This window comes from Neolamprologus multifasciatus, chromosome 16 (genome assembly GCF_963576455.1).
Source record: "Neolamprologus multifasciatus chromosome 16, fNeoMul1.2, whole genome shotgun sequence".
Classification (NCBI taxonomy): domain Eukaryota; kingdom Metazoa; phylum Chordata; class Actinopteri; order Cichliformes; family Cichlidae; genus Neolamprologus; species Neolamprologus multifasciatus.
This window is the reverse complement of record NC_140454.1, coordinates 14,082,901-14,097,255: the sequence shown is the minus strand read 5'-3', so window position 1 is coordinate 14,097,255 and position 14,355 is coordinate 14,082,901. Positions and strand designations below refer to the sequence as shown.

The 14,355-nt window shown below is 38.9% G+C and overlaps 2 protein-coding genes across 6 annotated transcripts in view; one reads left to right on the top strand and one right to left on the bottom strand.

Annotated features, from left to right (window-relative positions):
- The window catches only part of il1rapl1a (interleukin 1 receptor accessory protein-like 1a), a 170,288-nt gene that overhangs the window by 8,802 nt on the left and 147,131 nt on the right, over window positions 1–14,355 (bottom strand). For all 5 annotated transcript variants that reach the window (XM_085136489.1, XM_085136490.1, XM_085136488.1 and 2 more), the window contains 2 exons: window positions 10,489–10,621; window positions 6,398–6,543 (listed from right to left, as the gene is read on the bottom strand). In XM_085136489.1, the coding sequence (XP_084992615.1) occupies window positions 6,398–6,543; window positions 10,489–10,621 (279 nt within the window). The remainder of the gene's footprint in view (window positions 1–6,397; window positions 6,544–10,488; window positions 10,622–14,355) is intronic.
- The window catches only part of rnaseh2b (ribonuclease H2, subunit B), an 81,236-nt gene that overhangs the window by 57,399 nt on the left and 9,482 nt on the right, over window positions 1–14,355 (top strand). The gene's annotated exons all lie outside the window — the stretch shown is intronic.

The window sequence follows — 14,355 nt, the reverse complement described above, 5'->3', positions numbered from 1 at the left end:
GTTTAGGTGGACGGCCTTGTCTTGGTAGGTTTACAGCTGTGCCATAGTCCTTCCATTTCTGAATGATCACTTGAACAGTGCTCTGTGGGATGTTCAAGGCTTGGGAAATCTTTTTGTAGCCTAAGCCTGCTTTAAATTTCTCAATAACTTTATCCCTGACCTGTCTGGTGTGTTCTTTGGACTTCATGGTGTTGTTGCTCCCAATATTCTCTTAGACAACCTCTGAGCAGCTGTATTTGTACTGACATTAGATTACACACAGGTGTACTCTATTTAGTCATTAGCACTCATCAGGCAATGTTTATGGGCAACTGACTGCACTCAGACCAAAGGGGGCTGAATAATTACGCACACCCCACTGTTCAGTTATTTATTTGTAAAAAATGTTTGGAATCATGTATGGTTTTTGTTCCACTTCTCACGTGTACACCACTTTGTTTTGGTCTTTCACGTGGAATTCCAATAAAATTGATTCATGTTTGTGGCTGTAATGTGACAAAAGGTGGGAAAGTTCAAGGGGGCCGAATACTTTTGCAAGCCACTGTATACAGAGGAATTCATAGGCAAGTCAAAGACTGCACGGTGTCCAGGTCCTGCGCCTGCAAAAGAAACTCAAATCATCACTCCTCCACCACCGTGGCTGAAAGTTGGTATGAAGTTTTTGCTATATGCTCTGTTTTTAATTAAGCAACATTGCATTATGGCCAAACATCACCACTCCAAAGGACATTGCTCTAGAAGTCTTGTGGTTCATTCAAATGCAAATTTGCAAATCTCAACCATGCTACCAGATTATTATTATCCTGGTATTTTTTTTAAACTAGCCATAGATATTCAGTCTATCACTAATTGTATTGTATTGAACTTGGCCTGTAGAGCCCGAACTGTCACTTTTGGGTGTTTATTTGCACATTACACATTCTGAACTTAAATTTGCTGGTATATTCACTCCTAAGAAGGAATGGAAATTGTCGTCCCAGTTTTCCAATACTCTTTCTGTAGGATGATGGAAATCAAAGTATTTGTAAATAACTTACTAATTCTTCCCAATTGCTTCTCTACGATCATTGCTGAAAATATTCTCCTTGTCAGTGTGTTAAAACACACCTAAATGCTCCATACCTGCAAATAGTCAAAAACATATGCTTTTATAGAGGTGGTCAGACCTGCTTATTATCAGTTAATTAGCTGCATTTGATTAGCAGCACCTCTTACCCTCTTAATTGTTATGGAAGGAGTAGGGTGTACTTAGTTTTTCACACACCGATTCTGCAACTTGGCTAATTTATTTCTTAAAATAAACAATGACACAGTGTACTACGTCATGTGTTGTTGCTCATCTGAGTTTGGTGTTGCGTTAAAGGCCAGATTTTTAAGGACTAGATTTTTATTATGTCCTGATGTGTCAAACTTTAGAAAAAAAGTGTTTGCTTTCTTTTTACCCACACTCTTATGACAGTATTCATCAGGCTGGCCTCAAACACTGGCCTCTTTGTTTCATCATTTCAGGTAAACTCACAGAATGAGGCACTTTTACACGTTTACATTTGCCTGAAATCTGGACGATCATTAGCATTTTCAGCGCTCGGCACATAGCGGAGCAGAATCAATCTTCAGAGACACGAGTCTCATAATGAGTTTGGGAAAAATGAGAGGGCACATAGCAGAGAGACACAGGAAAAAAAAGGAGATAATGAGAAACTGGGTTCATTTCTTTGGAGCAATGCAGCAATGACACAGCTTTGCACTTTGGCTGTCATCCATAGCGGGACTGGGACAATTCTGGACATGGATGGAGGCTTTTTCAAAACAAGAGGCTTTAGTTTACTCATCACGCTGTCACTCACCTCGCTATCATAACCCACTCTCTTCAGAGTTCTCTTACTTCTCCTTGCACACTTTTCTTGCTGTCTCGCCATTCATTTCTCCTCTCCATTATCTTCTTCTCATCTCCCCAGAGACCTAGCTTGGGGAAGGATGAATTATGGTGTGTATTAAAGCCGCATTTACCTGGTAGGCTCAGCTAGAGCAGGTTCACTTTATTTCTCTGTCACACTGTGGGCTGTAATGCTGCACAGTGGCCCTACGTTCTCTAGGCTGCATGCCAATTTACTCTCTATATAACCCCAGACACAGGTACATATTAAAGTCATAACAGAAATACTGTGAATTTATAAAATCTTATTTTTCTTAAAAGTCACTTAACTTTAGCTACACTTTCTGGATCAAATGATTATTATTCTAAAATAGGTTTAACCGAAGACATAGTAGGTTATGAGAAATTACAAAATGATAACTAATGAAATCTGTGTTGGTGAGAGTAAAAGCAGCCAGTTAGCTTAGCTTAGCCAAACAGCTAAAAAAAGGAAAAGCTGCTTTCTGAGAGTAACAAAATCTACCCTCAAGCACATCTAAACATTCATTTACCAGTCATGTCTTGTTCTCTAATAAATACAAGAAACAAAATGTAAGAGTTATAAAAGAAGCTATGTGGGTGGATATGATTTGGCTAATTTTCAACAAATTTCAACTCACTGTTTCCAGTCTTTGTGCTAAGCTTTGTATTTACCTTAGAGGCATGGGAATTAAGTGTATATGGCAAATCTCAAAACAGCTCTTTAACTTGTAAAGACAGATCTTTGATGTTGGCTTGTGCATTATATTTGATGTTTTTTTTTTTCATTTCAGCAGCAGTCGACAGTGTGTTGCAGGAAAACAGCTATGTTTTCTTGGGCTTCTAATTGGCTATTTACCGGCCTTTTCCAACTGTAACCAAATGTAATGCTTTTAACTCATTATCAGCAATAATCTTCACTCTTGAAGTTGTTTATGTTTCACTGAGCCCCACTTCCTTTCTGCCTTCTCTGTTTTCATGTCTCTCTTTCTTTTGAGATGGAAGGAAAGGGAGCCTGCAGAGATATTAGACCTGCTGCAGGGCTTGTGAGTGATGCATTCTTGGAGCAGAGAACATGAAATAAACATCAGATGTGGATGAGAAGCAAGAGAGAGAGAGAGAGAGAGAGAGAGAGAGAGAGAGAGAGAGAGAAGGAGGGGGGGTGTTGCATTGAAGTCTTTTTGTGGCATCCTTTTTTTTGCAACTGCTTTTACAAAGAGACCTAAATTAAGTTGTCTGCAGTCTGTGAAAACTGCTAAAATGGCTGTCTACAAAATATGATTGCAGAGAGAGAGATTAAAGTGGGGAAACAGACATATAACAGCATAAAATGTAATTGTATGCTGGACTTATTGGCCTGTTGGGAGAAGCTGAGGACCAATTTGCTGTTTAAACAACCATCAAATTACCTCTCTTTTAGGATGACAACCAGTGCGTGAAAAGAGCTTCTGACAAGTCATACTAGAGCACCAAAATAGCTACACAGCCGATGGGAAACATGAAAAAAACAAACAAACATACAAATCAATTAGAATATTTCTGTTTGATGAAATGATGTAGCCAGGCTTCGATTATTTCATATGTCACGAGGCTTTACTGTCAGGCAAACAGAAAAAATAATAATGTAAAGCAACTAAATATAAAGAAAAAATAAAAAGGATGATTTCCCCCCAAATCTAACACACATTTTCCTTCAGCCTACAGGGATTTTAATCAATCGAGATTATTTTAATATCCAGTTTTGGGTTAAGTGTAGAAATATCTGCATATTCTTGACTATAATAAAACTACAAGGCACTGATCTAATGCTCAAACTGATATAAACAACGAGAAACCTAAAATAGGCACTCAGGTGCATCATGTTCAGCTGTAACGTTGGGAAATTAAATTAAAAAAAGTAAGAAATAAACCCATCTAACAGACCAGCATGCCACCATATGCCTTTTACTGTCCTCCCAACTGCCTACCATACAAATGACAAACTGGACAAACACAGGTTAATAACTTTGGAACAATGTTTGACACAAATTTGAAATTTGACAGACAAATAAATGCAGTGGTCAAGAGCAGTTTCTTCCAGCTCAGAACAATCTCCAGACTAAAAACATAACAAAATCCCCAAACAAGATCCAGAAAGGGCTTTGTTATGTCTAAAGTAGACTACTGGAATGCATAGTGGAGTTACTCATCTCTTGCCCACCTACAATTAGTCCAGTGTTAGCAGCCTTGCACTAAGCTCCCTGTGCATTGCATAATCTAGTACAAAGCTGCACTGTTTGTGTTTGAAGCTTTAAATGGTCTTGCACCTGCATATGTGGTAGATATATTGCGTCCATGTATTCAAGATCATTATGGCCTGATTCTCACTCCCGATTATCCCACAGTTGAACCTTAGTTCCAAAGTGACCCTGGACAAGCATCAACTGTAACTGTTTTTCAATCTAAACTTGAAAAATGCTAATTTCTAGAACTTTGTTGGATTGGTTGCCGATAGGAACCTGTTTATTCTATTTTATTTTCATGTAAAGCACTGTAGTTTTAAATGTGCTATAGAAATAAAATGCACTTACTTCTCTCCCATCACACAGCTATTTAACCAACAAATTGGATTTCAATCTGTTAGTTAAACGGCCGGTATGTTAGTGTTTGCGTAATGTTAGAGAAGACTGTGCAAACACCCCAGCTCAGCAAGAGGAAACATTTCTATAACTGCAAGATCTGAAAAGAATGAATAAAACTTCTATAGGACTCAAAGTTTTAAGTAGGAAGAGACAGCGAATACCAATATCTTAATATTCTGTTGCTGGACCTCATTTCTTTCTGTCTTAAAAGCACACACACACACACACACACACATACACACACACACACACACACACACACACAGGAGATATCACTCATGTTTCAATCACAAATATGAGTGCACACCTGGAGTAGACAACCTTTCAAATGAAGTGTTAATAGACTTATTCGCTGAATGTGATTACTTGTTCATTGTGAAACTTGTTAGACATTAATATTATATAATCCATTCAGGCTTGTTAAACTTTAATTATCACAATGCCTGAAACTCCTGACTTAAAATTGAGGAATATGAAATTTAATAATTAAACCAGTATTTCACTTCTTATTGTAAATGTTGGAAGTGATGTTATGACGATTAGCCATCCATATAACACACTCTGATAATGCTGTCTATAAACCTTCAAAATACACTTCCTGTTTTAATACCATTTTCTCTTCATATACATCTGAACACGTCCATATTTCTGAACAAACTCTATTGCCTTTATTTATGTGTTTGGAAGGAAGATTGTTCTTCGTGGTTGGGTCTGTCCAAATAAAAGTTGAACAAAATTCATTATTTAAACAACAATTCATTGGTTGTTCATAGTGGTGCAAATAATCTTGGCCACACCTTAGAGGACATCCCAATGAGACCAGCATGATAAAAAGACTGACTCACACCATATTCAACTCTGTTTACATCTTTTAGAATATTCGGTTTCATTTAGCTCACCAAGTAGTTTTTTTGCAGTCAGGTGTAATTTTTATTTTGCTAATTGCATATGGAAAGCCATTCCTTATTCTAAAATGAACGTTAAAGCCATAAAACTTACTATTTCAGAATCCAGTTGACATCAGCTCTAAAAGACTGAGGGCCAACATCAGCTGCTGAGGTCTGTTTGCATCACATGCTCAAGATTTTACGGCTGCGCCCTTCTGAATCTACTCCACCATTAGGCTGTTGGATGACCTGAAAAGTCCCGCTTGTGAACTGAACAAACCCAGCCTATAACTACAATCAATAGGAAATCAAGTCTAAGTTCAACTGCCTCTGAGTTAATATTGTTGGTAGTCTCAATTAATCTGAATTAGTGTGAATTAAAATTAGTTTAATCATTCAGATATTCTATTAACTTTCATCTGGTTCATCATTTTCCAAGAGCTGGAGAATTAAATCCACATGCTCCCATTGATCATTACCCATTTGTTCATCAATTCTGATTCTGGTATTATCTTTATTTAATGCATTCTTGCTCCTGCTGTCTGCTTGTAGCTATGGCTGTTCATAAAGTATTTGAAGTGTGTTCCTTTCCTTGCAGCAACCCCCGAAATTAGCAAAGAACCCTGTCCGGAGACATAAAAGCAGATGCTTTGAGCTACACATGCTTCTTTTCATTCTGAAGTAAATAAAAACATAGTTTAACAATAACCTGATCATATTTGTAGTCACCATTTCTGAAAAGCTATATTGCTTTGAAATGTGTTCCTTCTTTGGACCACAAGGCGAGTCCTATTTAATTCAATTACACTAAAGAGAAGGCAGACATCTTTACAGCCAATATGTGGAAAATTAGGAAACTCATACCATAATGATGTACATGGATGAACAACACTACATGCCAGAGGAAAAATCTGTATTTTTATTTTTTTTATTTTGGGGGGTGAGGTTGAACTGTCCCTTTAAGTTTGGAGTAGGAAATGTAAAAAAGCACTTACCCCGCCTGAAAAGCTGGATGGTAGCTTGGCGACGGCCGTTGCCATTTTCCACATAACACGAATAATTTCCCAGGTCTTCCTCCTCTAAAGAGTCAATAGTTAGTGAAATGGCCACTTCCTGTTCTCCAAGATGCTCCTTGATGACCCTGCAAGACAAACAATTTAAACGGTATTGAACAATTCTTCTCAGCATCAAACACAATAGGTGGATGGGGAGTGACTTGGAGTTGATGGAATTAAAAAAAGATGTTCAGCATGTGATAGGTCTTCAGGAGTCATGACCCAAAGCACATCAGTCAGCGCTGTTAACCAGATATGGTGTTATTGCAAATCCCAAGGGTTAAGCTATACAAAATAGTTTTCCTGTGGTACAAATGTATCTTGATCGAGGCCCTTTTGCATTACATTAAGTACTTCATGGTATGTTAATTTCTTTCTTTGCACTCAAACATATGAGAAATGAAAATCAATAAGGGATCTTCCTCAGCTTGTGCGGGAGGAAATCAAATAATAGCGATGAGGAGAAAATCTTTTTATAGCAGCTGCCATGGTAACGGCGAGAAGGAGAGAAAGTAATATTCCATAAAGTAAATGAGTGTCCCCCGCTGGGCTGGTTGAGCCTGATGGAGGAGAGAATAGGGAGATAATGCTCCCTCATACCTTGGACACACTACTTAGCCTACTTTTACAGCACCCTCAGCACAAATGACTCTTTGGAGGAAACAAAGTGCAAATGAGAAAAAGATCCCTTCTGTTTGTATGTGAGTGTGTTTATCATTACTGTGCTGAGAAGGAGTGGGACGAGGAAAAAGGAGAGAGAGTGTTTGCATGTGTGAGTTTGTGTTTAAATGTGTAGGGGGGGAGGGGGATAATGACTCTCAAACATCTCACTTCTCCCTCACCTTCAAACTGATAAACTGCACATAGGAAAGCTTGTTGGGAGAATTGGCATTGGTAATTGAAAGTGCATCATGGGCCAGGTGTGAAGAGGCGGCAGCAGCACTGATGATTCAGAGTTTGTTTTGTTGTAGGACAGGCGCAGTGAGAAGGAGGCATGAGAATAAATCAGGTCTATCCAGAAAGCAGTGGTGACCCTAACCATAACTGTGTATTGTTTACTCAAGCAGTGCACCATGGGACTGTGGCTCAACACTTAAGGTGGATCATCCACTTTGCATGCCAAACCGTCCTCGGTTAAGATGCTGAAGTCCCAAAATCATGTTTCCTGAATGCATTTTACTATTTACTTTGCAAGTCAAAGCTTTTGCATAAAAAATCTATGAAAAACATTGGTAACTACTTTGATAATAATGACTATGTGAACCTTGAATGGAGTTCACACTTGGTTTTAAAATGTGGACAATGATAAATAAACAACATCGTGAAAGGTGCTGCTTTGATCCGGTCATTCAGGCCACTTTGCTGAGGTGATTTTAAATGCACTTGGTCTCATATCACTGTACTGTAAATGCTAATGTGTCCTAACATGAGCAACGTATCAGGATGTAGTAGTAAATATACCAACACGGAAGGACAAACATTTTGTTCTCTTTGTTAGCTCTTGCTGATCTTACGCTTGAATGGCAACAGACAGACAAAATAATGCTGTCCTTTCACCTTCTAGTGGAATTTGCACAGTAACAAAAGCTGAACTTGTGGTTAGCTGGAAACCTTAGAGGCTAATGAAATGATGACACATCTTGGCTCTCTACTTGTGACCCAGTCACCCAGCATACATTTTAAAACCAAGTGTAAACAGGGTCATAATCACAAATGTGAGCTGAAGGACACATAACGGCTGGGATACCGATACACAGGAAGTTATTCCTACTTTAGCACGTCAGGGTCGGATTTGCAGGATGCCCTCTGCTTTTTCACAAGTGATCGAGTTTATTGATATAGCCTCAGCAGAAGGAGTAAACTGCAAACTTCTCAAGCTATGGCTTCTTCTTTATCCCTTGTACATCTACTTCCCTCCTCATTGATAAAACCTCTGTGTTTGCTCATTTAGTGATCAATTTCCAGCGTATTCATTTCTTTCATATATTCAAGTGCACGTACACCTGCAAAACATCAACTGAAGCCACTCGATAACGTATTGATCACCTATTTTTTTTTTTTATGCTGAGACGCATTTATTTTGTTAATTTATTAATCTCTGCATACAATGCTGATGTCTAGTCATCCATGCCATGATAACAGCAACAGCACAGTCCCAATGGCGCAAATGAGAATTTATAGGCTCGGGTTGCCACAGAAATGAACTCCACCAAATCAATAGGCTGAGAGTTGGGTAAATAAAAGCCTGCAGTAAGTCTGTTCTCAAGGTACGAGTGCTCTTCTCTAAACTTAAGTTTGGCTGCTGATGCATTAGTAATAAAAGTATGTGGGTGGCAGGCTGACAAAGTGAGGTAACCCTGAGAAAACATGCCCAGCGTATCATTTAAAGGGGAGCAAGAGCTTGACTGCAGGGGAAGGACTGATTAGTTTGTGGGTTTTTTTTTTTTACATTTCCTGTCATTGTTTGACCCTCGTACATGTCTGGCTGTGTGCGTTTAAGTAAAATCAAGTCATTTGCTGAATCCTTCAAGAGCAGCATCAGTAGGAGAAAGTGGATAATCAGATATATTATTGATCTCCTGCATGAAATATGTTTTAAATTATTAAAATGATCACCCCTCAGCCAGTGAGTGGAGGAATCCTGGTGAGGAAAAAGGGAGGGGCAGAGAGGGGTTGGTTAAACAGCAATCTGTTTCTTCTTCTGCTCATACCAGTGTGCGAAACAACTCATGATAACATCCCTCTTCACTTTACTCTTCATTGATTTGTGAATATTTCTCAACTCGTTTCACTCGTCTTTCCTGTTTTCTTCCTCCCTATTTTCTCCCGCTCTTTCTCTCTTTCCCTTCTCGCCCTTCTCCTCAGCTCCCCATGGCCCATCTGCATGCTGCTCTAGGTGGGTGCAGCGGGGGAGATAGCATAGTGGTGGCGGTGTGAAAAATGGCAGTTGTTAACCATCTGACAGGGCTGTCTCCCAGGAGCTGCAGCCTCTCCAAACAGCTCTAATGGGAAACATGCACATGGACCAGAGAATGGACTTGTTTAAATGTGCTACACCACTAGGAGGGGAGCGACACGAAGATGGGCTTGTTTTAAATGTCTCAAAGCCTCCGGAGCGAGGCTTGTCAGTGGAGTCTTTGCAATGTTGCACAAAGACCTTAAGCGAGGTGAAGTTATATAAACTGCTTTTTACAAATGTGTTCAGCATCATCTAAATCTATTCTCAGGGGTTGTGCTGCATCCTGCTCTGTCAGAGATAAGGAGAGGGAAAAGCGCTGGCCATGGAGAGACAGCAGCTCCCAGTAAGACACAGGCAACCATTTTAATACTCCACAATTTCTTTCCAGATTTCAAATCAAAACTTTTTTCTTCTTCTTCTTTTTCGTTCTTTTTTTTCTAAACTAACAGAAAGACTGATGAGTGCATATTTCTATTATGAGGAACGCTTAAATGTTGAATGTTTCAGTCATACATTTTTACTAGTTTTCATAATGATCATAAATAACAGCCTAATTAAAATAAGAGAGATCAAGATGAAGCTGCATCCAGGCATGAGAGGCATGAGATACCAAATATCGATTAGATCAGGGTTGCTTTTTTCTTTTTGTAGCACTTTGACTGAAATTACTCGATTCATAGGCCAACTTTTGAAGGTGTCCTCACATTGTTTTTTTTACATTCATCTACATTTTTTTGTGTTTGTGTCCACAGGACAATAATGTATTTTAACTGACAAAAAATATATCAGAGGTAATAAAACAAATAAATTACAGTTTATAACAAATTTCAAGCCTCTGCATCGTGTTCATGCTGTAGTGTAATTAATTGAAAAGAGCAGCTGCTTAGAAGGCAGGGAATACATCTCTGGAAAATGGTTGGTTTAGTGTATGCAATTTGGAGTTAATGGGCTAAGAGATGCGAAACCATTTGCATCGTCCTTTAATATTATGGGGTAAATTTATCTACATCTGCTATTAATTCCTCATTACTGCTAAGTCCAGGGAGGTAATTTGTAGCCCTGTGTTCCTTACTTGATGTCGCTCTCCTGGACTCTCTCTTCATCCAGGTCCTCTATGAACTTCTCCCCCTTCATCCAGTAGATGAGGGGGCTGACATCGCCGCTGTAGCCAAAAAATGCCCGGCAGGTAAGGTTCAGGGCGCTTCCTGCAAAAAAACCACAAAACAAAACAGGAGATGACATGCTGTCATGCTCGATGGTCTTGCTGTTGTGTTAAAGGCATACAGCTCACATGCACAACCTGAAAAAATATTGTGTCAAATCCTATGCAGGGCTTTAAAGTCAGTGATATCGCACAGATACTCCAATTCCGCCAATTCTTTTTATTTTACGCATCATACACACATAGGGTGTGACACACACTTCACACATTCATAGACTCACAAATACACACTTTGCAAATCTGCACACAAATGCCGTCTGATGAGAGAAAGTGAAAATATGCCCATCCTCAACTAATTTGGGGGATGTGCGTGTGCTATTTAAGGAGACAGTCTTTCCTTTCAACGTCAGCTTTAAATGCCCATTTGGCCACACACAGAGCACACTGATCATAAAGCAAGTAATGAACACATGAGGGCACTCAAGAGCTTTCCAGAATCCCCCTGGAGACAGTGCATTGGAAAAAATAAGGCAAAAGGAAGTGAGCGGAGACAGACACATCATTTTATTTAGAGCTGCTGCTGGGTATGAAGGGAGGTCAGGAGTCAACAACTACAGTTTGCTGCGAGTTGATATGTGGAGGGAAGAAATAATTGTCACTGGGGAGCCGATGGATTCTTGGTTCTGTGAATGAAAGGATTATCTCTGTGGTTCAACACAGAGGGCAAGTATTTGCATGGAAGAAAAGGTGATACTTCACTACCAATTAAAAAAGTTTCAGTAGAAATCTACCGCACTAAAGCCGCTGGCAGCGTTTTTATAATTTGAAAAAGCCTAGAGATAAATCATAAATGAATCAGAGATAAAAAGCAATAAATAAATAAATTAATTAAAAAAATATACATATGTACATAATGAATCAAATATTACAAGCAGCACAACTGTGAGCTGATTAAAGCTGGCAACACATCATCACTCGTGCAAGAACTTCAGTGTCCATGAACTTTGCATGTATTAAACTAAAGCTAAAGCGTGGCTGGCATACACTGTGAATGCATTTATTTTTCGTTCCAGCGAGGTGGCATTCACTAAACGCCTAGAGTGCAGTAATCTCAGCAAACCACAAGTGACGTGTAAACTATACACATATGATTTGATCCCGTAGCACATACTGTAAAAGTGGGTGGAGACTCCTCTCGGGAGAGTCGGATCTGTGATTTGGGAAGCGCCGGGAGAAAGACGCGAAGAGGCTGGGGGGATGACGCAGATGCTTTTTGCCTGTTTCGCAGCAGGATTTACAAGCCGCAGTGCAAGGTTTGCATTTGTTAATCCCGATTAGTATGTTACAGCACTTGTGTTGGGAATCCAAGGGAAACTCTGCTACTTAAGACCAACTTCAAAAGCAACTACGTCTAAGTCAGATCTTTTTTTGTAAGAGTCAAAACTAAATATTTAAGGATTTACTGCAAGACTCTTCTCTTGCATTACATATTATACAAGGATTTTTTCTTTGTTCCCTTACTGTGATCTTTGAACCCACTGCACACCACAGTGTAGCCCACCACCTTTTTCTGGGATGCCCCGGCTGTGCCACCGGTCACACATCTTCAGAGCTGTGCCGACAAGGGTTATTCTTTAGAAGATTGTTTGTGTTTGAACTAAGAGCTCGTTTTCTCTGTGCTTCTCCTGTCAACAACCGAGACACAGCTACAAAAGATTTCAGCGGGTCTCTCTCTCTCAGCATAAGGAAAGTTTTGTGGCGTGCAGGGAAGGAGGATGGGAGGACACCCAGAAATGAACTGATAGCGCTGTCTGTGAGGAGCCGTGTCTGACATTTCCAAAGTTCAACAGCCTCTCTCAGCTTGGTATTTGTGCACAGCCGGGCTCTACAAAGGCTACACGCTCTACCTACAAAATAGGAACCTCCTGCGTGTAACACACACACATATAAACACAACCACTCACATGCACATGTACAGAGAACTTGGTACAAAAATACTTTACTATATAATCAGATCCAATTTTTTAACATGCACATACGGCACAAAATTACACATTACAGGCAACTCCGTGTCTCTGTGTGTGACCCAGATGCAGTATCTACCTTTTCCTCTGTTTATAAATCTGCCCCCTGCTGTTCGTATATCCCTCAGATCAATTGTAAACTAGGAATGTCAAGCTGCCAGCAGCCGCTGCCTGGAGAGGAAGTCTCCACTGAGCTGCCTGGGAATCACAGGAAACACTTGAAGGCCTCCTGCTGTCTTATTCTAATCCAAATGCAGCACTCCCTGAAACGCTCTCACAGCCACCTTTGTTACTTCCAGAATGCCAGTGGGTGGTTTTGCACCTGCAACATCATCGTCACAGTCGATACAGTGTAAAGCTGGACATTTTGTTACAGGATGGTGGCCAATTAGTCTGATAAAGTACTCATAGGGCACATGTGTGCTCTCTTGCATTATCAGCTCATCCTGTACATTCAAGTAATACATAAAAAGTTGCTTTTCTAAGGCTCTGATTGAAGAAAACATTAATTTGGAAGAATAATACCAGTGGTGCACTACACAGCTTTTTGGAGCTTTTGATGATATATGATTTTTTTTAGCTGATTAGGTTCTTCTGGTTTATTTTGGCTTAAAAGTCAAGACTGAAAGTTTATCCTTTAATATGAATAAAGACTTACAAATCTGTATTATTATTATTATTAAAAATAAAGAAGATTGGTTAATAAATCATAAACTAAAGATCGTCTGCCCCATTTAAAACATCTGATTTGTACGCATGTTTGAAGTTGGGTATCTGAATATAATTTCATCCCGACTGATTATTACGTGGCGTTCAGTACTGTGTGCAGGGTCACATGCACCACGTTCTCTGCCTGCATTGAACACTGAACAGCTTTTTTATACCTTTAGAGGCTTATTTTCTTCCCAGAGCACTTCAGTGTGCAGTTGAAATAACACCCAAGTTATTTGAAATGACACTTGCGCTCCCCTGGTGCTACATGTGCAATGCATACCTCCAGCTGCGTTTTAATTGGCAAGGTGAAGAGAAAGGTGGACGACCTTTCTCTTATATGTATATATATATATATATATATATATATATATATATATATATATATATATATATATATATATATATATGTGTATATATATATATATATATATATATATATATATATATATATATATATATATATATATATATATATATGTGTGTGTATATATATATATATATATATATATATATATATATATATATATATATATATATATGGAGAAAGAGAGAGTCCTGTTTAAGCTAGGCAAGATTACCATAACTATTATGATGCTAAGCCAGCCAGACTTGGAGCAGGTGGTAGGAAGACTATTAACCAGAACTGGAACAATGAGGTTGATCATTTGTACTAGCTGCAAAGGAGGAACAGCTTTTTAAAATCTCTCCCATGCTGTCAAACCCCATAGCAGTATCATTATTATTATAATCTGTTATTAGTCTCAGAGAGGTTTGTAACATTTGGAAACTTCCATTAATGATCTCTGTGTTTGACTCTGAGGGTGAATTTTTACTGAATTTATAGGCAAAAGATAAGTTCAGGAAAACCCTCTAAAGTTAAATTTGGCTTCAGAAAAACTTTTTATGGGAACAGGTCGGGCATCAGAATTGTTTGGTCTAAAAATGTTCAAATAACAAAAGTGCTGATTATAAAAAAAAGAATCACTTTCTTAATATGAGAAAAAAGTGAATAGTTAACTGAACAATTAGATAAAATATG